Source organism: Acanthamoeba castellanii (genome assembly GCF_000313135.1).
Source record: "Acanthamoeba castellanii str. Neff unplaced genomic scaffold scf7180000084660, whole genome shotgun sequence".
Taxonomy (NCBI): domain Eukaryota; phylum Discosea; order Longamoebia; family Acanthamoebidae; genus Acanthamoeba; species Acanthamoeba castellanii.
Window position 1 is genome coordinate 19,372 of NW_004457356.1, and position 22,327 is coordinate 41,698.

Sequence of the window (22,327 nt, forward strand, 5' to 3'; positions counted from 1 at the left end):
GGGGGGCAAAAGGCTTTGCCTCTTTGGAAGACAGGCTCATGTCTGACTGTGGGGATGAGTTCACATATTGGGGAGACATACTCAGGTCTGACTTTCCTCCAAACACCTTCCAAGCAAAGGGAGACTGGACTTTATCAGGTGCATGGCAGCTCCTCTACGTTTTTGGTCTTGTTGAGGCTTACCAAGTGTGACTATGTCCCCCCCCCCCAAAGAGCCACAAGAACAACAGCACTTCCCCATGGCTGCTGTTGAAATGGCTGCTACAGCCTCAGTGCCAGGGGGTGCTGCTGTGCTGGTAGCACTGCAAGCACAGGGCATGGCCCAAGGCAGCCACCCTCTTCAGGAATCACCACCCAGTGATCTGTTGAGGCAAACCTGGGGAACAATGCTAATGCCACCATTGAATGCTCCCTGCTTACCAGTTGGTACAGACATGCATGCCTCCTTCTGGGTGTTGCCAGCCTTGGTGCTCCACCACCAGATACCTGATGACCTGCCCATGCTGTCTCTGTTCCTTGCGCCTGCAGTATGACCCTTCACCATCACACTCCAAGGAAAGGGAAGGAACACCATCACCCAGGACTTGTGCAAGCTCCCTTGTCAGGCCAATGGTAGCTGTTGGGAGGTCAAGTGATGAACAAGGCTGAGTAACCATGGAGAGAAAAAGATGATGTATTTGAGGAGTTTGACATGTATATAATACAGGGTACTATGAGAATAAAGGAAGAAATGAGACTGAAGAAAAGGATAAGGAATTACATAAAGTGATGACTATCCAACAGTAGCTACTACATCACTGCTGTCAACCCTTGCCATCTCCAGCTGTCAGGGTCACCAGACATCAAATCGCTGCTTGTCAAAGTGCGCACAGCGCGCCACAGCACCATTTACCAGCAGAAGATCTACTCATCACAAGGTGCTGCCTTCATTCTTCTCCTGTGGTGTTACCATGGTGGTGCAGGTGGACCAATCATAATGCTGACCCAGCGCAAACAAATGGGTAACAACACAAATTGCGCACGTAGCATTTGTGATGAAGGCCTCAGCAGAAGCACAGGACCCACCAGTGTGCAATTCAGAAAAAGAAGAGGAATCGGTGTCAGTCTGCCACGGCTGTTACCACCAGATGACGGCTCAAGAAGGTGTGTTTCTCCTCTTTCATTCCTTCTCCTCATCAGCAGCAATTGCTGAGGTCTGCACCTCACAGTGGTGGACACGATGGAAAAAGAAGAGCCGCCTCCTGTTGAAGATGTCCACGAACAGGGTGTCATGATTTGATGGGACTGTTTCAACCAGCTTTGCGAATTCGACCAGCAGGTACACGCACACAAGCCCACATCCACGCATGCACGAGTTGGGTTGGACCACTCACAGTCAATCATTCAAAAAAGCCCAAGGGCAACAGCGACAAGCCTGAGCCGCGCCAGCCAGACGAGTACGGCCAGTCCCCTCCATTCCTTAACGCTCTTTTCATTTTTATCTTATTCTATTTTATTCGGCCAAATCGCTGCAGGAAGGCAGCAAGCGGCGAGGCAGAGAAAGCAACTAAGGGCGCCAAAGCACCGAGAAGGGCGACTCTTCCACCATCAACGCCGCCACCACCACCGCCACCACGAGCGAGAGGCGGCAAGAAAGGGCGCTGGAGCACCGAGGGCACTGAGAAGAACGACGCATCCGCTACCATCGCCGCCGCCGCCACCAAAGCACTGAGAAGGGCGACTCTTCCACCATCAACGCCGCCACCACCACCGCCACCACGTGCAAGAGGCGACAAGCAAGAGCGCTGGAGCACCGAGGGCACCGAGAAGGACGACTCATCCACTACCATCGCCGCCGCCGCCGCCACCGCCACCGCCGCCACGAGCCAGAAAGGAGACAGCGACGACGCTGGGGAGCAGATACGTGATCTGTTGCTCGGGGAGAAAGGCCCGCCGACGTCGACTTCGACCACCTCTTCCTCCTCCGCCCTCTCCGCTTCGTCGCCCAACGCCGCCACGAGCGAGACAGAGATCAGCGACGACTTATGGCAGCAGATGCACAATCTGTGACTCAGGAGGAAACGCCTGTTGACGTCGACCTCGACCACCTTTTCTTCCTCCGCCCTCTCCGCTTCCCAGAGCACGGCCTTCCCTCCCGGAGAAGAGCGCGAAACGAAGGAAAACGAAGGAAAGTGCCTCACTCACCACAAGAAGTACATCGGTACCGCTCCCCCCTACCTCTCAGATCTGGTCCAAGTTACTCCTTGCCAGCCTCAAACCAAGTCCTTCACCACGTTAGGTTGTGGAGCGTGAGCATTGAGAAGACAAGGAAACAAAACAACTTTATTTCGGCTGTTGCCTCATTTTTGTTTTCTTGGGCTATTTCTTATTTTCGCAGAGCTCAGCCGGCAAGGAGGAGCAGAAACGCACATCCATTCAAGATCTTCAGCCTCCGCTTGATTGGAAGAAGATTGTGGATCAAGAAGACTTAATTCAATAGGTCGCTCGCCTCTCGAGCCGTTCTGTTCTGAGACTGTAGGCTAAACGGAAGGAGGTTGCAAGAAAAGAAGGCTGAGACAATCGAAAAGAGAAAATGGACGCAGACCATCAGGAGGACATCGAGAAGCTGAATGCCGGCTTTCAAGAATGGGAATCGGATTACACTGACCAAGAACGGAGCATGGGGTTCGAGGTACGCCCTCACCTTGTGATCCTATCTTATAGAGAGAGTTTACTTCATTTTGATCCCATTCTCACAACTCGCGGGTGCGTACGTAGTTGCTCGATCCTAAGGATCTCACGTTCACCAAGTTCTTGGGCGAGGGCACTTCGGCATCGGTCTACGTTGGCGAATTGAAGGGCAGGGGCACCGTCGCCATCAAGGTACTACGCGAGCGTATCGAAGAAAAGCTCTGGCAAGACTTTAAGAAGGAGCTCAAGGTTATGAGGTACACGCTCATTTCGAAGCTAGGACTATATGGCAATCGTTGCTCATTAATCTTGTCCAATTTTTCAACACCAGCTTGGTGAGGGGGCCTCGCATCGTGGAATTCTACGGCGTCTGCATGCGACCACGATTCTGCATCGCGCTCGAGTTCTGTGAACTGGGCAGCCTGCTCCACGTGCTAGAGCGGCAAGACATCTTCTGGGAATGGGACAAGACCTTCGATCTCATTCGCCAGGTGATCCAGGCCGTCAACGATCTCCACACATGGAACCCTCAGATCGTGCACCGCGATCTCAAGAGTCTCAATCTTCTCGTACCCTCCCCCGACCTCACCAGCTTTCTACTTTCCCGCTTGCTGGTCGCACGCTAGCGCTAAGCTTCGTTCTCTTCCTTTTTGGCCATTACAGCTCGACAAGGACTTCAACGTCAAGGTTTGCGGTAACGTTCTACTACCATCACACGGAAGCGCCCTGCACAGCTGCAGGCATTGCTGATTCCTTCTCTCTCTTCTGTTTCTGTTCTCAACCGCGGTTGTAGACTTTGGTCTGGCGCGTCAGACGGAGGTGACAGAGGACGCAGACGGACAGATCAACACGCTCTCCACCCTCAACAAGCTTCGCGGCACCTACGGCTATTCGGCTCCCGGTATCCACCACCTCTCTACCACCACTCTGTGAACTGCCGATCAGACCCAACGTTGAAAGCGATCGTCTAGTCGCTCACCGCCGCTCGTTTGTCGTGTGGTCTCAGAGCTGTACGAGAAGCAAAAGGCCACAAACAAGTCCGACGTTTTCTCGCTGGGCATCATCCTGTGGGAGATCGTGAGCCGAGTCATCACTGGCGTCTACGCGCGACCATACGCCGAGTACACGAACATGGTACTGCGCCTTTCTTTCATAAAATCTATGTAGATTTATTTTATCTTATTGCACACAACGTAATCTTACTCTTATTCTTTGTCTTTGTTCAGCGCTACGATTTCCAGATCCTGATCGGCGTTTCGAAGAAGGGGATCCGACCCACCTTGCCCGCCACCTGTCCAGAGGAGTTCAAGATGATGATCACCTCGTGCTGGTCGGGCCAGGCCGAGAAACGCCCCGATTGCGGCTTCCTTCTCATCCAGCTCAACATGATCAAGGGTACGCCGTTGTACATTTCTTATATTTTTATTTTTATTATCGTTTTCAATAATACTTGACATACTCAGCATTAGCTTTTGCTATTTGAGCTAACTAACCAACCTTCCGCGCCCGCCACAGGTCGCGAATACAACAAGAACAAGGAGCAGTGGGACGCGCTGCTGCCACCGCGACCTCCGGGAGCCATCACGCCTGGGATCTCGTCAGCCTCCTCCACCGCCGTCCCGACCGTGCCGGAGAAGAACGGAAACAGCGGACCCGAAAGCGCCGCGACGGCCAAGAGCGCTCCCGCGACGACTTCTTCAACGTCGACGTCGACGTCACCACCGGCAAAGGCCTCGTCCCCTGCGCCGGCCCCGGCCCCGGGGCCCAAGTCCCAGCACCGGCTGTTGCGACAACACGGAAAACACGAACCAGCGCAGACAAGGACGGGAAGGAGGAGAAGAAGGAGAAGAAAAAGAAGAGCAGCAGGAAGAAGGAGAAGAAGGCATCGTCGACGACAACGGAGGAGGGCGAAAAGAAGAAGAAGAAGAGCAGCAAGAAGAAGGAGAAGGCCGACAAGGACACCGGCGGCGAGAAGGAGAAGAAGAAAAAGAAGAAGAAGACGACGACCAAGGACGCGGCGAGTGATGACCCAAACCACCATCCGAGCCGCCTACGCCTTATCCATCCGCGCAGCAACCCCCCACTTGGCCAGAGCGTGATGACACACACGCAACGCGCACGCGCGTGTGTCATCGGACCGGAAGGCACGACACGACACGACACGACGGTGGTGGCGTCAAAAAGAGAGAAAAGCGAGCGAAGAGACCGCGCGCACGTGCGAGTGGGGTGTATTAATTATTGTTTGCATTATTACCAAAAATAAATAAAAATAAGCCAAAGGCCGCCGGGGTCCTGCGCCAGCGCCCCTTGCTCCCTGCGGGCTCGCGTCACTCGAAGGCCTTCGCGTTAGTGCTTGGAGGACACGCCGGTCGACCCGAATCCGCCCTCGCCGCGCACCGTGGCATCAATGTCGTCCACCTCTGTTACGCACAACACGCGCGCACAATCGCACACGCGCGCACGGAGTGGTGAGTGATTGTTGAATGGAGAGAGGCTGGGTGGCTTGTATGGGGCACCTTCGACGTCGGGCAGGGAGATACGCTCGACGATCAGCTGGGCGATCTTGTCGCCCTGCTGGACTGTTGGTTGGTCGTTTGGTGGTGTTAGCCGGCGAGCGAGAGCGCGCGCGAGAGTGGGGGCATCGTGAGGCGAGCGAAACGTACTGGTGAAGTCGGCGTCGGCGTGGTTGAAGAGGCACACCTTGACGTGGCCGCGATAGTCGGCGTCGATCACGCCAGCGCCCACGTCCACGTGGTTCTTCCACGACACCGACGATCGGGGCGCTGGCGTGTTGCAACCAAAAAGTCAGCAGCAAGCAGGCGACGAGGCCACGCGATGGAGAGACTCAACACGGTTCGTCTCTAAGAGGGGGGGGGCAGCGGTACCAATGCGGCCATAGTGGTCGGGCGGGATGGCCATGGCGAGGTCGGTGCTCACCAACGCCTTGCCTCTTCCGGGCACCACGCAATTCTCCGAACTACCATCCAAGGAATTGAAATGAAAAATCAGCAATCACCAATCTACCTCATCCATGGCCATCTTCGCCAAAAATCTTTGGGCGCAAACCTGCAGAGATCGTAGCCCGCGGCGCCCACAGTCGCGCGGAAGGGGAGGACGGCATTGGGCGACAAGCGCTTGACTCGCAAGACGAGCTGCTGGGACATGGCTGCTGTGTTCAAGCAAAAGTTGGCGATGGTGGAGGAAAACGGCGCAAAGAGTGCAGGAGGCGCTTTTGGCGCGAAACGTTCCCGCCAAACCACTTCCGCGAATGTTCGGCGCCATTGAGGTCCCCCAGAGTAGTGTACATAACCATATATATGTGTGTACAATATAGTATCAATATATAAGTATGTTGTCGGGTATTGACAAAAATTGATCCCGTGAGTGAGTGGTGATCACAAACACAAAGCGGTGGTGGTGGGGTGGAGAGCAATAGGTACAACAGAAGATCTCTCTGGGTGGTGTGAGTGTCGTGTCGTGTCGTGTGTGGTGAATAATATGTGCAGATAGTGGTGTGAAGTGAAGTGAGTGATGATTGAGTGATTGTGTGCAGATGGATGCGTGAGTCGGCCGTCCGTGTCGTCGTCGTTGGTGGCAGTCGCTCAGTAGTTGTTGATCTCCATGACCGTCATCGAGGGCTGCTGCTGGGGCGGGTACGAGGAGGCGACGGCGGAGGCCTGCGGGAGGGTGAGGCTCTGGGCCTGGCCCTGGAGGTCGGCCGCGAAGGTCTGAAGCAGCCGCATCTTCTCCGCGCTCAGGTCGGGCGGCAGCAGCGGCAGCGTGGCCCGCTCCACCGAGAAGGGCAGATGGAACGCGATCGTCTGCAGGAATCCCCCGAACTGCTGCGCGCTCATCTTCAACGGATTCATCAGGAAATAGTCCTGCAACACAACACCCAACCAGAAATCAAAGCAATGCAAAGTTAGCCACCAGCTTTTCCAACGAACTGTTTTGGATTGCACACGTAACATCTGGTAAATATCGTGGAGTGTGTATAGACATACCTTGAACGTGTGGAGGACCTTGGCGTCGTAGGCGAGGACCTGCTTCTTGAGGGCGTCGTGGTCGAGCAGAAGGGCGAAGTTGGGCTGCAGCTTGACCTGGTTCCAGAAGGAGAAGACGACGTCGAACAGGATCGCGTACTCGAACCGCACCAGTCGGTCGAACACGGCCTGGTACATCTTGCGGTACTCGTTGGCGAACACGAGCACGCTCTCCTGGAATGCGAAGCTGCTGTGGCCGCCCTGCAGGTCTTCGAGGCTCAGCACGAACGGCGGCACCAGCGCGTTGGCGTCGACAATGGTTGTCGACGTCGACGACACGTCAGCAGCGGCGGCGACGGCGGCGATAGTCATCGTGTGCTGCTTCTTGGCCGCGTGCTGGTGGTACAAGTGCTGGTAGTGCGGCAGCTCGTGCTTGATGTGTGCGTGTGCGGCGTGTGCGGCGGCGAGTGCGTCGCCGATGCTCTTCCGTCGTCGCTTCTGGGCGCGGTCCTTGATGATCTTCTGGCACGTGTTGATCATGCCCATGAAGCCCTCGGCCAGCGGGTTGCCCTCCGCCGCCTGCGCCGACGCCTTGGCCATCGTGCGCCGCAGGAATGGCCGCAGCTTGTTCTGCTGCTGATGGCTCCCGAACTCGCCGGCGCCGCCGCCGCCTGGCGCCGACATGAGAGCGAGCGGCGGGGGTGGCGAGGCCGGCGGCGAGGGCGCCACGGGCGGGGTGGCCATCATGGCCGACGACATGGGCACGGCCGGCACGAAGCCGCCGCTGCCGCCGCAGCAGTCCGAGGTCGAGGCCGACTGTGGCGCGTAGCAGAAGACGGAGTGGTGGTGGTCGCTGGACGTGGCGTCGTGGTGGAGCATGGCGGGGTCGAGGTGGAGCAGCCGGAGGGGCTCGAGGTCGCCCAGCAGGTCCTCCACGGACTCAAGCGACGCCGATTGGTGGCCGTCGAGCGCGGGCTGGCCGTCATTGGCCGGATCGCCCGCGGCCAAGCCGTCGCACGACGCGCACAGGCAGACCGGTGCCGTCGGGAGCGGCAGCTGCGCCGCCAAGCTGCTCGAATCGTGCAGCTCGGCCGCGGGGCCGGCGCTGCCGGCAATTTCCATCGACTCGAACTCGGACAGGGCGTCGTCGTAGGCCGAGCCCGACGAGCAAGACGAGAGCGAGGGCGTGGGAGAGTAGAAGAGCTGGTGGACCGCCGCGTGCTGCTCGCTGTGGAACTGGTGGGCGTGAGCGTGGGCGTGGGCGTGGCCCTGATGACCGCCGGCGTAGGCCGACATGCTCGGGAACTGGGCGCTGCGCGAGTGGTGGAGCTGCTGCGGGTGGTGCTGGTGCGATTGGTGGTGCTGCTGCTGCGAGGCCGGCTGGCCGAACTGGAAGGCGGGCAGGGCGCCCGAGGCCTCGACCACGGATGAGACGGGCGACATGTACTCGTACGAGAGCGACCCGGGCGACGACGGCGACGACGACGCCGCGCTGGTGCAGTCTTCGGCCGAAGAATTCGAGTAATGCAGGGCGGGAATGGCCGAAGACGACATGGATGACGTGGCAGACGAGGGCGCAGGGATGAAGGAGTCGATGATGGCGTGGCCTTCGTCGTTGAGCGGCGGCGGGAGGAGCTCGCCGGTCTCGGGGCAGACGCGCGGGAGGGAGATGGTGTCGCGTCGGCGGTGGAGGCCGGCGTAGTGGGTGCGCGAGTCGGAGCGCGGGCCCTTGCGGCAGGTGCGGATGGCCGGGAAGACGGCCTTGACCAGCTTCCCGAAGAGCGAGTTGGTCACGGGCTTGAGGGACTGCAGGCGGCACACCTCGGCGTAGTCTGTGAACACGGCCGCCTTGCAGATCGTCGCGCCCTTCTTACACTCGTAGTTGTCCTCCAACCTGGAGAAGTAGAGAAAAAGATGGAAAAAGTAGAAGATGAAAGATGAAAGATGGATCCATCATCAAGTGGTGAGTGACGAGGCCCACGGAAGCGAAGTGGTGGGTTGCTAGGCGTGGTGGGTGTCAATAGTTGGCTGATGTTTGACGTGTGTGTCAAAAAAAAAACGAAAGTCCGCAGAACGAAACGGCGTGGCCAATCGGAGGCGAGGAAAAATAAAAAGTGTCGACCACTAAGACAACCGGCGCGAAGTACACCCACAGCGTCAAGCCCACGAGATGGGGGGGCGAGGGGGGGCGGGGCCGAGGGTTGGCGTACCAGTTGAGGATCCATTGGCGGTGGGTGTGTCTCTCCTTGGTCTTGAGTAGGGCGTTGACGAGGGCCATGATGTGTGTTGCGTGTTCTCTCTTCTCTTCTCTTCTCCCTTCTTCTAGGTGGTGGCGATGGTGTTGTGCTTCCTCTTCCTTTTACGATGTTCTTGCTGATGTTGACGTCAACGTCGAACCAAACGAAACACGGAAAGGAAGGGAATGAAGAAGTGGAGAGGTGCGAGGGGGGCTTGTGAAGAAGCGGTGATGGTGGTCGAGACACGCAAAACAAAGACTGGGTTGTGGGTTGGCTTCTTTCGTCTTCTTCCGCGGAGAGAAATACCATGTGGTGGTGGGTTTCTTGTTTTGTTGTGACTCCTGGTGTAAAGTCCTGGCCAGTGGCGTTTACGGATTTCCTTTTTGTTTTTTAATTAATTATTGGAGCTCGGTTCTGTGGTTGGGCAGCCTAGCTCAACATTCTGGGCTACCCAAAGCAACCAAGCCCTTCTGGGCGAAGTCTTGGTCCACTTCAAGGTCAACCCGGCCACCAACACAACCACCACTTCGTCATGCTTCTGCCGTGTCGTACAGGCAACAGGCGAGCTCCGGCTCTTGCCCAGTCCTTTGGGTCGAATTCAAACCGAGCCGCGCCCGCCTTTCCCTCGTTCTCCTCCGTTGGGTTGATCGTGGCCGCGGCATGTGCGTTGTTGTGCTTGAACGCCTGCAGATGGCGGACAACACACGCTGCGCCTTCCCATAACCCAACCCACACACGTTCACGTTGGCACATGCATGACCTGGGGTCGAGCTTGATTTTTTGTTGACTTTCGACAGTATTTTTCTGTTGGTTGCTAGGGATCCAAGATCACGACCACCAAGAACGAGGAGGCACAAGCCACGGAACCCAGCCCCACAGAACAGACCACCAAGTGAAGTGACGACGGAAGAGCCAATGGGTGTAGTGGTGGCAAATTACTGCAACAATTGCTGTAGGCAACAAAACATGGCCAACATTGTTTGGTGTTATGCTGGGCAGAACGTGGGCTTGAGGGCGCATCGGGCCGGAACTGTGGTAATAATTGGAGGAAAGAAAGGTGAGCTACCATCATCAGCCACGATGCACACTTCAGAAGTGATGTGATGTGATGTGAAGTACCCAGCAGGGTGTAGCAGGCATTGTTCTTCTGGACCAGCACGCGACCGACCACATCCACGGTGGGATTGTAGCAACTGATGCCTGGACGTGGTCATCAGAGGGTGAGAGGGTAAGTGTAGGAAAGCCTCTTTGCGGCGCATGAAAGTGGTTAGAGGCGTGGGCGGCCAGTAGTCGTACTGTCGCTTCCAGAGTCCAGCACGTTCATGTTGATGTCGCCAAAGCCCTGCCACTTGCCTGTGTTGAGCGAGATGCCTGCGCACATCACATTGATCAAAAGTGAGAAGCGGCACGCACACACGCACCACCGCACACGCACACACGTACCGACGCTGAAGTTGGAGGTGGTCATGCTGACGCGTCCCTGTTGCACCCAGACCTTGTTGGGCTTCACAAGACAAGCAACGCCTGTTGTTGTTGCGTTGAGATGTGACGGGATGGCCGTGAGTCACACGTTTGGACCCACACAGTCACCCAGCAAACGTACCATTCGAGCTCTGATCGAGCTTCATGTTGATGTCGCCCTTCTGAAGCCACGAGCCGCCGTTCGTGAAAGACACGCCTGCCATCGGTGGTCGATTGTGATTGTGGTTGGTTGGTTGGAGAATGTTATGTGAAAGATGTAGTTGTTTGGGCGAACGTACCATTGCTCAGGCTAAGTTGCATGTCAACGCTGGCTCCGGTGTCCTGCAGCCAGGTGCCCTGGTCGAGCTGGACGACGGCTGGGGTCGATGACAATAAATTAGCGTTGAGTTTGTGTGGCGTTGCATTAGAAGTGGAGAAGAAAGAGAAAGGGGGGGGGGGGCGACAAACCTCCAAAGGCCGTGGCGCCTGTGGACACGGCCTTGAGGTTTCCGGTCTGCTTGTAGACTCCCTGCACGGTGATGCCCGAACCGGCATAGCGCGCTGAGGAATAGCAACACAACATTGTCGACCAGATCAGCACATTCTGTGCTACATTGCGTCGTGGCATGTGAGAAATGTTGGGGATTGATTGATGAACCATTGCCGCCCACAAAGTTGAGGTTGCCCTTCTGGACGAGCTGTCCGCCGGTAGGCACCAGGATGACTGTTGCATCGCAACGCGCAATTGTGTTAGGTAAGATCTCGGTCGCAAGCAGGGGTGGGGGGACATCGCGTGGTACCGTTGTTCGGCCAGGTGCCCGCGTTCACGACCAGCGTGAGATCGCCCACCAGCGTGAGGGTGCCATTGATGGTCAGCCACTGGTTGGTCGGGTAGACGAACGAGAGCGAGATCACAGCGCCCTGGTCGCCGCTGTTGTAGTGACCACCGTCAAGAAGCGACAATGTAAGATGTTAGATGGTGTGAATGTTCGAGATCTGTCGAGGGCGGCGTGGTGGTGCCTGAGGGTGATGTCGGAGGTCACGATCACGTTGGTGGTGGCCTCGTTGGCGTAGTTGCCCTTCTGGACGTGGACCACGTCGCCGCCCCTGGCCGCCAGCAGAGCCGCGGTGACCGACGAATAGGCGCAGGCCCCGGGGCTCGGGCACACATCGACTGTTGATAGTGCAAAAAGATAAGAAAGAGGCCAAGATGAGGGGTGCATCAACGTGTTGGGGTTGGGGTTGGTACGTGTGGCGCCCGAGACGAGGGCGGAAGAGGCGATGAAGCTCAGGAGCGCCACCAACAACAAGAGTGCAGGACTACGAAGGAGGTTTGCCATTGCCGAGGAGCAGGTTGGTTGTTGGTGTGGTCGGGTGAAGAGCGAAGAAGATAACGGGAGCGGGTGGGCCAACTCTTATCGCCCACGACGGAGTTCGGCCGGGATCACTCTCGGCGTTAGAAACGTTGTGCAACCAGCCTGCAAACCACCCCGACAGTCAAAGGGTAAACACCCTGCTGGCTCGTGCGGCCCAACAGGGATGAATGAGGAGAAATAATAATAAATCATTAAATAAATAATAAATAAAAACCACTCTAAGTGCAGAAAATAAATAAAAACAAAGGCAACTGCGTGGACGAGGAAATGGATTATCCCAGAATGCGTAGACATTTATTGGGTGTATGATACTCGGGGGGGGGGGAAGATTGCGCAAATGTGTGATTTGCTAATTAGATGAAGAAGCGACAACGGAAACTTAAGCCCTGACCTCGAAGTGGACGCCGAACTTGGGGGTGGAACCAGCAAGGTCGAAGGTGTTGAGCTCAGTGCCGAGGGTGGCCTTGACGGCGGGGGTGAGCTGCTGGGCGACACCGAGGCCGAGACGACCATCAGAGGAGAACTTGGCCTTGGTCTCAGTGCGGGCATCGAGCTTCTGCGAGCCGCCGATGGTCACCTTGATGGTGTTCTTCTGGAGGTCGTAGTCGAGCGAGGAGGCGAAGCTGCTCTCCTTCGAGGGGGTGTAGTGCAGGTGAGCACCGAGCGAGTAGAGCCTGGGGGCATCGCCGCCATCGGTCACGCTGCCGGCATCGCTCTTACTGTAGCGCGCGCAGCGAGAACAAATGGTCAGTGACTCCATCTTGATCCGGGTCCATTTGTTCTCAAATCGGAGGAAATGAGAAAAATGATCCGACGAATTAAAGGAAAAATGCGCAGATGGGGGATCTAGATCGCACGTACACGAAGGCGGTAAGATCGTGGGTAGCGGCCTTGTAGTTGAGGGCACCAGTGACGGTGGTGAGGGTGCCGGGCTGGGCGGGGGCGAGGCTGTACTTGCTCTCCACACCAGCGGTGACCGACTGGCGCGAGACGGTGGCGGTGGCCGAGAGGAGGGTCTTGGCGGTGGTGGGGTTGTGGACGAAGGTCGAGGTGAAGGTACCGACCTCGTGCTTGTACTCGAAGGCAGCCTCGAGATCGTGGCTGGCGCCGGTCTGGGCCTTGAAGGTACCCTTCACGCCGGGCACGAAGAGGTTATCGAGGGCGAGCTCGGCCTTGATCTGGTTGTCGGTATCGAAGGTGCCGGTGAGCTCAAGGCCGCGCGAGGCGAGCTTGTACTTGGGCTGGAAGGTGCCCACGACGACATCGGTCTTGTTGGCCTGCTTCTTCTCGGCGGAGGAGACGAACTGGACGCCGTTCTCAGCGCTGGTGGTCACCTCGACCTTGTAGGTGGAGGGGAAGCCCTTGCTGAGCAGATCCTTGGCGCCCTTGCCGAGGTTCGAGTAGAGCGGGGCGGCAGGCCTCACAACGGTGGGGACGACCACGACGGGGACGGAGACGGGCTTAGCGGGGGCGTACGACATCTTAATTAATCGACGATTCTTCTTCTACGACGGCAGAACAACCAAACAACCACACCTCCCGCACCCTCCCGCTGCCGCCGGTAACTTCCCGGCTTTATCCGACCACTTTTTTCCGATTTTTGTCCGTTGGACGCGTGACGTGGCGCTGCAAAAGGAAAAATATCAAAAGAAAATGAATATAAAACAAAAAACCGGCTTAATTAAAGAAAATGGAAGGGGATGAGGACCAGGCAGAGCGGAAGGCCTTCTTGGCCAAGTTGAAGGACTACATGGAGAAGCGAGGGTGCGCAACCATTTTCCCCAGAGCCAGAAATTTACTTCATTTGGAATTTAATCGTTGCGCGCAGTACGCCGATCGACCGTATACCGCAGCTGGGCCAACGCGAGGTCGATCTGTTCAAGCTCTACCACGAAGTCACCAAGCGGGGCGGGCTCAACGAGGTGGTGTCCAACAAGGGCATGAAGGAGGTGGCCGCCGCCTTCCACTTCCCCCCGACCTGCACCAACGCCGGCTTTGCCCTACGCGTCCACTACCTCGTACCGCTCCCCTCCGCCCACCACTTCTCCCTGGCTTCTCCCTAACCGGTGCGTGTGCGGTGGTGGGGGTCGTGTGTTGCGCGTGTGTTGCATGTGTGCGTGTTGCGTGTGTGCGAGACCAGAAATACCTGTTTGCCTACGAGCGAAGGTTTTTCCACAACCTCGATGACGACGCCATGGTGCCGAAGCGACCTGTTGGTCGGCCACGCAAGGAAGAACGAATGCTGTACGCACGCGCGCTTGTGCACGTTGCATTCCTCACATTCTCACACTCATTGCGTGTGTCGTGTCGACAGGCGAGACGAGGGGAAGGTGCGCGAGCCGATCGCGCCGGCCTACGGCCCGGGCACGCGTCGCTCCACGCGCCGTGCGGCCAGCGAGGCGGCGGCGCGCACGTCGGCCGCCATCGCTGGCGAGCGGGGCATCACCGGACCCGTTGGCGTGTCCGCGGCCTCGTTCGCCTCCGTCGCCAGCGGCTCGGCCAACGCCGGCGGCATCACCACCCGCTCGGCTCTCACCCTCCGCTCCGCACAGGACATCATGCCCCAAGGCACCAATTCCTCCCACCCAGCCTCCTGCCAGCCGGCCCTGCATTTCTGATTGTGGTGTGTGTGTGTGTGTGTGTGTGTGTGTGTGTGTGTGTGTGTGTGTGTGTGTGTGTGTGTGTGTGTGTGTCGGGGCGTGCCGTGTAAAACAGACTACACTCGCACGGCGATCCCAAAGGCGAGCAGTCAGCTGAAGGGGGCGTGGGCCTCGTACCATCCGGCCCTGCGGCTCGTCGCCCTCGCACTCGAATCCGAGTCCACGCCCAGCGTACGCTTGCAACGCGCGCACACACACTCGTACGAAGGCTGACTTTGTGTTCCGCACGCGTCGTGCAGGCGCAGGTGGACTGGGCGCTGGGCACGCTGCTGGTGCTGTCGTTCGAGGAGCAGTTGCACCTCAGCGCCATCCCGCTCACAGGCCTTCTCGACTCGCTCCTCCGCCACGCCCGGCCCTACCACTCCTTCCTCCTCCGTGCCCTCGGCGCCGACGACAAGAACGAAAGCGAAAGCGAAAGCGACGACGACAGCGAAGACGAAGGGAGCGAAGAGAGCGAAGAGAGCGAAAGCGAAAGCGACGACGGGGAGGGCAATGATGACGTGGCGCCACTGGCCGTGCCCACCAAAGCGGAACGGCAGCGCGGGGTCAAGGTGTGGGAGATCGTGCGCAACCTCTCCTGCATCCCCGAGAACGAGGCCGCGCTGGCCGACCACCGCCGCTTTGTCCGCACCGTCGTCCGCCTCATGAACCTCGAGCGCCGCCTCGACCAGCGCCAGCGTCGTCAGCGCCGCCGGCCGACGTCGGTCAAGCGCGAGTGGGTCGAGCGGCTGAGCCGGAATGCGCTCGATGTGTACTCGAGCGTGTGCCACCACCCGGCGCTGGCCGGGTCGGCCACGGTCGCACGCGCCGCGCCGGCGCTCCTCTACTTTGTCGACAGCGCTGGGGCGGGCGCGACGTCAGCTGCGGCGGCGGCGGCGGGCGAAGTGGACGAGACGGTGTGGACGGCGGTCGAGTGCCTGCGCAAGCTCACGCACGAGGGCGACAACGAGGCGCGCCTCCTGCCCTTTACCGACGCGCTCCTCGACGCACTCGCCCGCCTCCTCTGCGCGCGCGACGGCAGCGATGACGACGAGGCGGGCGAGGGCGAGGGCGACGACGAGCGGGCGAAGGGCGACGGAGGCGAGCGCCGGCGGCGGGCGGGCGAGCGGGAGAGCGAGGTGGCCGAGCTTAAGGGCGCGGTGCTGGCCGTGCTGCTCAACCTAGCCAAGTGCTCGCCCCGCACCGCGTGCCGGCTCCCCGCGCACCCGGGCCTCATGCGCCGCCTCTTCGGCCTCGTCGCCACCCCCAGCAGCAGCCATAACGTTGAGCCCGGTGAAAATGATAACGAGAACGAAAACGAAAACGAAGACGGCGAGGCCGACGATGAGGAGGAACGGGAAGAGGAGGAAGAGGAGGAGGAAGAGGAGCGGGAGGAGGCCGACGTTGAGGCGGATGACGCGTCGGCGACGCTCAAGCGGAAGGGGGAGGAGGAAGAGGAGGCGGTGAAGGCTTTCCTGAAGTCGGTGGTGGGCGAAGGCGGCGAGGAAGACGAGGATCAAGAAGATGACGACGACGAAGAAGGAAAAGCGAGCGGCCAAGCGACATAAGGTCGACGACGCGGGCGTGGTGGGTGGGGAAAAGAGCGAAGCTGCGCCGACCGCGACTTCAACTTCTGCGACAGCCGGCGAGGTGGCGCCAGTAGACGGGACGACGGCTGTAGCCGACGCGGCGATGGAGGTGGACCAGGAAACGACGAAAAAGAACGAAAACGAAAACGAAGCCGGAAGCGAGAAGGCGACGCCACCCTCGGCTGCCGCGAATGGCGAGGAAAAGGACGAAGAAGAGAAGCCGGCAGCTGTGGGCACAGCCACCGCCACTGCCAGCAGCACAGCGGCCCGCCATCGCGTCGGCGGCGGCAACAAGCGGAAGCGGCGGGACGAGGGCGATGACGGCTACGCGGGCGATGTGGTGGAGCGTGTGCGGGAGCGGTTGCGGAAGCAGGCGGGCCTGGTGCTGAGCAAGCTGGCCGATGACCCGGCCTGCTGCGACGCCCTGCGCGTGTACGACGGCCTCGTGGTCCAGGCCATGCTCCTCGCGCCCCACCAGGGTCCGCTCGCCCCGCTCCTCCACAAGCTGCTCCTCAACATCGGCCTCGCCGTGGCCTCGTCGTCACCCACCGCCTTCTGAAGACTGAACGATCAACAAAATAGACTAAATGCCAACAAATAAACAACAAATATAATCACCACAGGTAATATTGACTTTCCTGAAGGGAAGAACAACCAAGCCGCGTGCCCCTACACTGTGGCTGGCTTTTGCGCTCAGCCCACCAAAAATTTGAAGAATTTTGGTTTCGCCCCTGCAACAAGCCGATGTTTCCCACAAAAACCTGGGCGCTTGGTCAGCCAATCCGGCCCTTGCCTTCAGGAAATTCGGGAACGGCAGTTGGGAAAGACAAGACAAAGTACGAGAATTGGGAGTCAACCAATGGGAGGGGGGGCCACCATGGTGGTTGAGAATGTGCTTTTTTCTCGGTAATAACTGGACGTTGGTGTCGACATCCAGATGCTGATTGGCCGTAGGTTTTCTCCGTTCGGAGCGCTTTTTATAAAAAGCTGCCGGCAGGCGCCCTTCTTAGCCTCAACATCTACACGCCACCCACAACTCTTACCCGCAACTTTTCTACCGATCGACTCGACTCCCAACAATGGAGGCCAGGACGAGCGATCTCCAAGAGAACAACTTGCCACCAACACTTGTCCGCGTCATCACGGCAGAGGCTCCGATCGCAGGCCTGTCAGTGGACCGAGGCACTGTCTTCGTAGCCCACGCGGTCCATCATCTCAATCTCTCCATCTGTTCCGTCAATGATTCCACGCTACGCCCACTTGAAGGTCCTACGGGGACTTTCACGAGCGTAAGGGCTTCCAACGGCCGCCTCATCGTATCTGAGGCAAGCGACCGGGTGGTGCAGTCCTACGACCTTTCTGCGCCACTTGGAATCATTCCCGAGAGCACTCCAAAAATGATCTTCACACCACCTCTCCACGGACTGTGCGGTTCATCCGGGGTTGCGAATTCGGGTGGACGCATCTTCCTGGCTGACACGGGCGGCCGCGCGGTCAAGGTTTTCTCGACACGCGATGCGATGGAGCCGTTCTACGATGACATCATCAAGCTTGATGGCGCAACGTTCAAGTCCCCAACTGACGTGGCTGTAGGCAGAGGAATGATTGTCGTCGCCGATGAAGAGGCCGGATGTGTGCACGTCTTCCACGAACAGAGCCTGCAGCTGCTGAGTTCATGTGACACCGGCAGTCTTCGGAAGCCATGCCGCCTGGCCCTCCTCTCAACCGGCCACGTTCTCGTAACCGGAGAGACAGAGGAGGGTTTCCAGGCCGTGGCGATGTTTGCACTTGTGAAGGGACTTGATGGAGTCCTCAAGTTTCCGATGTGTTGCCTTTACTACGTAGAGGAGGTCGTGCTGTTCACCGGCGTGGCCGTGGACGAAGTGGAGCGGCGTGTGTATGTGGCCACGGACGAGCGGGGTGTGTGGGTGTGGGAGGTGAGCCATTGGCCCGAATCCGACTAATAAAAGTCTCGTTTAAAAGCGCGAGTGGTTAACGGACCGAGGTGCGCACACCAGAAGCTGCAGCTCACGACAATGAGAGTTGTGAGTTGTGCCTACTTGTTAAAATTTGAATTACAATATTTTATATTAAAAAAAAAAATGCTCACACGAGGTTGTGCGCATTGCGCTCTTCTTCTCGGAGGGCTCTTCGGCCGAAGAGGATCATGGCCGCGAGGGCCACCACCCATGCCGCGATGCTCACCAGGCTCCCTACGATGACGACCCCCTCGAGGGTCAACACTACTCACAACTCGTTGATCAAGGAGAAGGCCAAAGAGGGTACGTACCTATGATCATGCCCATTTTCCGCTCACGGTCGACGACGATGTTGACCGCGTACTGCGGCTCGCCCTTGGCCAGATAGCCCACCGTCAGGCCCAGCTGGATGTTGCCCAGCTCGGTCATCTGATCACACGACGACGACGACGACGCCGAAACGTTTCGGAGAGGTTAGCTAAGGCGCCAACGCCGCGCTCGAGAGGTCTCACAGTGGATGGCGAGGGCGAGCGTACGCGGCCGAGCAGCTGGGCGTAGTTCTTGTCCGCGTGCAGGGTCGTGCCCGGCGTCTGTCCAACCACACCGTGACCAACCACTCTCTCTCTCAACAACGACCCGACCAATGCCGTGCGTGCGTGTTTTAACAATGGGGGGGGGGGCGAGGTGTGGGTACCATGATGGGCGCGTCGGAAAGGCCGATGGACTGCTCGTCCAGCTTTCCGGCGAAGAAGCGGGCCACCTTTGTTGTCACCACCACGAACGATGCCAGGTGTGCTCAATGGACTCGAGAGCAGTGGTGAAGGAGAGAGAGAGAGAGAGCGTAGGTAGGGCTACCTCGCCGCGGATGCCGAGGGACACGAAGGAGGCGTGGTCGGTGAAGAACGAGTTGAGGTCGTCGATGCCCGGAATCATCGGCGCCAGCCCCATGCACTACGCGCGCACACGCGCCCGCACGCGCACAACAACAAACTCCCCGGTCAGGCCGCCGCAGCTCTGCACTGATCACACGCCCACGTCGAGGTGAGGAGGAGGGGTCGTGGTACCACGTCGGCCCGGGGCCAGGTGCGACTTGTCGGTGTCGATCACGACCACGGCCTGCTCCCCTGTTCGTGTGGACAAACAGTGGAGTGATGGGCGTGTGTGTGTTGTGTGAGTGCTGTGCGCGAAACGCAACGCGCGGCGCGTGCCGCGTGAGACACACGCGAGAGGAGGGGTGGCGCACACGTGGCTGCCCTCCAGTTCGACGAGGGCGATGGACGTGTGGTGGTGCAACTTGCCGCCGTGCTCGTGGTTCCACATGAAATCAAAGAACGCCTCTGCTCACACACACACGTTAGTCATGATCACGACGATGTGGATGAAGGTGACGATGATGGTGACGATGACGATGATGACTGAAGGGTATGTACTGATGAACCACTGGGTGAGCTGCGGGCGCACGCGGTACTGGTCGGGGTGCTGGATGAGGAGCCGCAGGTGGCCGCAGCCGAGGTAGGCCGGGTCGGCGAGCAGCTCCAGCAGCTGCGCCTGGTCCTCCTGCGCCGGCTTGCGCGCCGGATCGAACCCGTCGTCCCCCGTCGCCTCCCGCAACCGCTCCACCGCGTGCTACACCACGCACGACGGGCGACACGACACACACCACGCGACACGACACACGCATGACCGCACATCCGGTGAGTGTCGTACTTTCGCCAGAGCTACGTGGGGGGCGTAGGGGCTTCACCTCGTCGGTGTGCATGTAGAAGCGGCGGGAGTAGGGGATGGTGCGGACGAAGTCCTCGAACAGGGCCGTCACGTCGTGCTCGGTCAGGTGGCCCGCGCGCGGCATCACCGCCAGCAGCCGCTCCTCGTACCTGTGTGCGCACACACTCGCATGAGACACGACACGACACGACACGACACGACACGTACGCGACGAGGCCGAGGATGAACTCGCCGGAGTCGCCGGCGGGGGTGGTGAGGCCGGGCTGGGTGGCGCGGCCGTCGACGCAGGACCAGGGCTGCTTCTGGGGGTCGACCCACTCCACCTTCTCCTCCACGTGCGCCCGCACATCATCTGCCGTCAGACCTCCGCCGCTGCCGCTGCCGCCGCCGTCCAGCGGCACCACCGTCACGCCGTGAAACGAGCACCGCTGGCTGGCCCCTACGATATAAATTAATTATAAATACAGGAATAAATAAAACAATATTATTTAGAAAAAATGATAACTTGCGGGGGCAAAAATAATAAAAAATAAATAGACGGTTGAGCACCTGCGAGGCCGAGTAGTAGCGCCGGCAGCACCATGAGGAGAAGGAAGCAAGGGGAGTAGGGCACCATTGCTGGACACGGGGGATTTGTGTGAAGAAGACAAGACGGGCGGCAGAGCCCCGCAGCCGCTTCTTTCTTCTTTCTGGCTGCTGCTTCTGGTGTGTTGCCTGGAGAAGGCCGCTGCTGCACTTCGGTTGGCCCAGCTATCGGTTCCGGAATGCCCAACAGACAGCCATTGGCTTGCCAGGCCGAATTCGGACGAGATCTCCATTTAATTTCATGCATGCAGCTTATAAAAACACCACCTCTGATGATGGCCAACAACCGCGTTGTTGATATATTGCAACATTGTAGACCCACATATGCTCCAATCCCCTCTGGTTTATTGGTAGTCGGTTGTTCAAAGTTTGTTGGTGCAGCCGGCCTGCACTTGTTGGAAGGGTCCCTTCTTAGAAGCCCCTGGGCGGGTTGGCGGGTCGCTGCAGCCTGCACGCAACACAAAACAGCAGCCAATCGCGTCAGCGAACAGAGCACGTCGATTGGTTGGGGGGGGGGTGTTGTAAAGGATTAATGATAATAAAAAGCTGCTGTACCAGTTGTCGGCGGGGTAGGTGGCGTGGGGCGGGCCTTCGACGATGTGCAGAGTGTAGGCCTGACGCGACTGGTCGGACTTGTTCTCGTACGACATGTGCACCAGACTGCCGTGCATCAGCACCAGCGTTCCTGTTGATCATTAAGTAATTGTTGGTTGGTTGGTTGGTTGGTTGGTTGGTTGGTTGGTTGGTTGGTTGGTTGGTTGGTTGGTTGGTTGGTTGTTAGTAGGATTAATGGAATCATTGAGGCGAAAGAGAGTGGACGTACCGGCGGGCACCTCGACGGGGACGAACTGGGTCGGGTCGGCCCACTCGGGGTCGTCTCCCTTGGGCGGCTTGAACGTCACCCCGTCGCCCTCCCTCACGAACCTGTGATCACGCGCGCGTTCGTTGGCTCGACCGCACACGACACGACACGACACACGCGGCGAGGGGGGGTCGCCGACCTGCGCTTGATGCCGTGCTTGTGGGAGCCGGGGATGACCCAGAGGCAGCCATTGTCGCGGGTGGCCTCCTCGAAGGCGAACCAGAAGGCGACGCACGAGAGCGGCTCCGTGTAGAGGAACGTGCTGTCCTGGTGCGGCGACACTGCACATCACCATCATCACCACCATCGTCGTCACGCACACATTAACCCTCTGTGCATGTGTGTCGTGTGCCGTGTGCCGTGTGCCGTGTGCCGTGTGCCGTGTGCCGTGTGCCGTGTGCCGTGTGCCGTGTGCCGTGTGCCGTGTGCCGTGTGTCGTGTGTCGTGTGTCGTGTGTCGTGTGTCGTGTGTCGTGTGTCGTGTGTGTTACCTTCGCCGCCGATGCGGGGCTGCTTGAAGATGTACATGGACTGGATGAGGAGCGGGTTCTGGAAACCGATGAGCTCGCGCGCCACCTTCTCCATCTCGGGCTTGCGCGAGAACTTGCTGAACTCGGGGTCCTCGTCGTGCAGCGCTGCGCTCACAAGTCAACCGAACATCAGCAAATGCGCGTGTGCGGTGGTGCGTGTCGTGCGTGTGGTGTGCTGTGCGTGCGGTGTGTGCGGTACCGTGGGCGATCTTGTTGATGGAGAGCTTCTTCTCCTGCTTGAGCTCGCCCTCTGCGGTGAAGGCGTTCTCCTCGAAGAAGAACCGGATCTTGTCCCCGCTGTCCAGGAAGTACTTGTTCGTCTTCGTCTGTATGCAGACACCAACCACCGCACGACACACACCGCACGACACACACCGCACGACACGACACACGACACATACAACACGCACAGAGTGTTGGAGGGAAGGGGTGGCTTGAAGGGGAAGTGGTGGAGGTGTAGAGCGTACGGGTTGCTCCTTGGTGGAAAAGATGGTGAACTCTTCGGTGGCCTCGAACTCCTTGATGAGGTGTTCGATGCGGCCCTTGAGGGTGGCCACCTCCTCGGGCGCACGAAGCCCGGCAGCACGGCGTAGCCGTTCTCGTCGAACTGCTCTTCAGCTCCTGAAACTGTTGTTGGTTTTGATTGGTTTTTCCATCCATTCACGAATCAACGAGTGATCAGCAACGCAGTGT

At 58.7% G+C, this 22,327-nt stretch overlaps 9 protein-coding genes across 9 annotated transcripts; 3 read left to right on the plus strand and 6 right to left on the minus strand.

Annotated features, from left to right (window-relative positions):
* Positions 1 to 2,571: 2,571 nt before the first annotated feature.
* ACA1_105890 (protein kinase domain containing protein) lies at positions 2,572 to 4,904 on the plus strand (the record flags this gene model as incomplete). Its single annotated transcript, XM_004336233.1, has 10 exons — positions 2,572 to 2,670; positions 2,757 to 2,926; positions 3,001 to 3,238; positions 3,333 to 3,356; positions 3,483 to 3,570; positions 3,676 to 3,803; positions 3,896 to 4,064; positions 4,185 to 4,437; positions 4,482 to 4,764; positions 4,854 to 4,904. The coding sequence occupies 10 exons, from the start codon at positions 2,572 to 2,574 to the stop codon at positions 4,902 to 4,904; spliced, it is 1,503 nt and encodes a 500-aa protein (XP_004336281.1).
* Positions 4,905 to 5,015: 111 nt separating this feature from the next.
* On the minus strand, positions 5,016 to 5,833 carry ACA1_105900 (deoxyuridine 5'-triphosphate nucleotidohydrolase; the record flags this gene model as incomplete). Its single annotated transcript, XM_004336234.1, has 5 exons — positions 5,016 to 5,089; positions 5,186 to 5,248; positions 5,333 to 5,452; positions 5,555 to 5,646; positions 5,736 to 5,833. 5 exons carry the CDS (start codon positions 5,831 to 5,833, stop codon positions 5,016 to 5,018), a joined length of 447 nt encoding a protein of 148 aa, XP_004336282.1.
* A 438-nt stretch (positions 5,834 to 6,271) lies between these two features.
* ACA1_105910 (RFX DNAbinding domain containing protein) lies at positions 6,272 to 8,930 on the minus strand (the record flags this gene model as incomplete). The annotated part of the gene is given in 4 exon segments (XM_004336235.1): positions 6,272 to 6,550; positions 6,674 to 8,458; positions 8,474 to 8,546; positions 8,863 to 8,930. 4 exon segments carry the CDS (start codon positions 8,928 to 8,930, stop codon positions 6,272 to 6,274), a joined length of 2,205 nt encoding a protein of 734 aa, XP_004336283.1.
* Positions 8,931 to 9,875: 945 nt separating this feature from the next.
* ACA1_105920 (uncharacterized protein) lies at positions 9,876 to 11,690 on the minus strand (the record flags this gene model as incomplete). The annotated part of the gene is made up of 11 exons (XM_004336236.1): positions 9,876 to 9,919; positions 10,009 to 10,089; positions 10,186 to 10,260; positions 10,333 to 10,413; positions 10,493 to 10,567; positions 10,650 to 10,727; positions 10,819 to 10,911; positions 11,009 to 11,074; positions 11,151 to 11,271; positions 11,394 to 11,524; positions 11,600 to 11,690. The coding sequence occupies 11 exons, from the start codon at positions 11,688 to 11,690 to the stop codon at positions 9,876 to 9,878; spliced, it is 936 nt and encodes a 311-aa protein (XP_004336284.1).
* Positions 11,691 to 12,105: 415 nt separating this feature from the next.
* Positions 12,106 to 13,207, minus strand: ACA1_105930 (eukaryotic porin protein; the record flags this gene model as incomplete). Its single annotated transcript, XM_004336237.1, has 2 exons — positions 12,106 to 12,445; positions 12,588 to 13,207. 2 exons carry the CDS (start codon positions 13,205 to 13,207, stop codon positions 12,106 to 12,108), a joined length of 960 nt encoding a protein of 319 aa, XP_004336285.1.
* Positions 13,208 to 13,416: 209 nt separating this feature from the next.
* Positions 13,417 to 16,513, plus strand: ACA1_105940 (ARID/BRIGHT DNA binding domain containing protein; the record flags this gene model as incomplete). Its single annotated transcript, XM_004336238.1, is given in 8 exon segments — positions 13,417 to 13,490; positions 13,555 to 13,675; positions 13,867 to 13,970; positions 14,041 to 14,199; positions 14,279 to 14,349; positions 14,442 to 14,557; positions 14,626 to 15,852; positions 15,863 to 16,513. The coding sequence occupies 8 exon segments, from the start codon at positions 13,417 to 13,419 to the stop codon at positions 16,511 to 16,513; spliced, it is 2,523 nt and encodes an 840-aa protein (XP_004336286.1).
* Positions 16,514 to 17,474: 961 nt separating this feature from the next.
* Positions 17,475 to 17,918, plus strand: ACA1_105950 (NHL repeat-containing protein; the record flags this gene model as incomplete). Its single annotated transcript, XM_004336239.1, has 1 exon — positions 17,475 to 17,918. The coding sequence occupies one exon, from the start codon at positions 17,475 to 17,477 to the stop codon at positions 17,916 to 17,918; it is 444 nt and encodes a 147-aa protein (XP_004336287.1).
* Positions 17,919 to 18,060: 142 nt separating this feature from the next.
* Positions 18,061 to 20,274, minus strand: ACA1_105960 (uncharacterized protein; the record flags this gene model as incomplete). The annotated part of the gene is made up of 10 exons (XM_004336240.1): positions 18,061 to 18,167; positions 18,245 to 18,362; positions 18,470 to 18,523; positions 18,628 to 18,693; positions 18,789 to 18,884; positions 19,179 to 19,270; positions 19,364 to 19,559; positions 19,678 to 19,807; positions 19,866 to 20,097; positions 20,208 to 20,274. 10 exons carry the CDS (start codon positions 20,272 to 20,274, stop codon positions 18,061 to 18,063), a joined length of 1,158 nt encoding a protein of 385 aa, XP_004336288.1.
* A 380-nt stretch (positions 20,275 to 20,654) lies between these two features.
* Positions 20,655 to 22,253, minus strand: ACA1_105970 (phytanoylCoA dioxygenase family protein; the record flags this gene model as incomplete). The annotated part of the gene is given in 9 exon segments (XM_004336241.1): positions 20,655 to 20,691; positions 20,799 to 20,928; positions 21,067 to 21,167; positions 21,245 to 21,372; positions 21,596 to 21,614; positions 21,631 to 21,739; positions 21,834 to 21,960; positions 22,102 to 22,191; positions 22,206 to 22,253. Coding segments are annotated over 9 exon segments (789 nt in total), but the record flags the coding sequence as incomplete, so codon positions are not given.
* Positions 22,254 to 22,327: the final 74 nt, after the last annotated feature.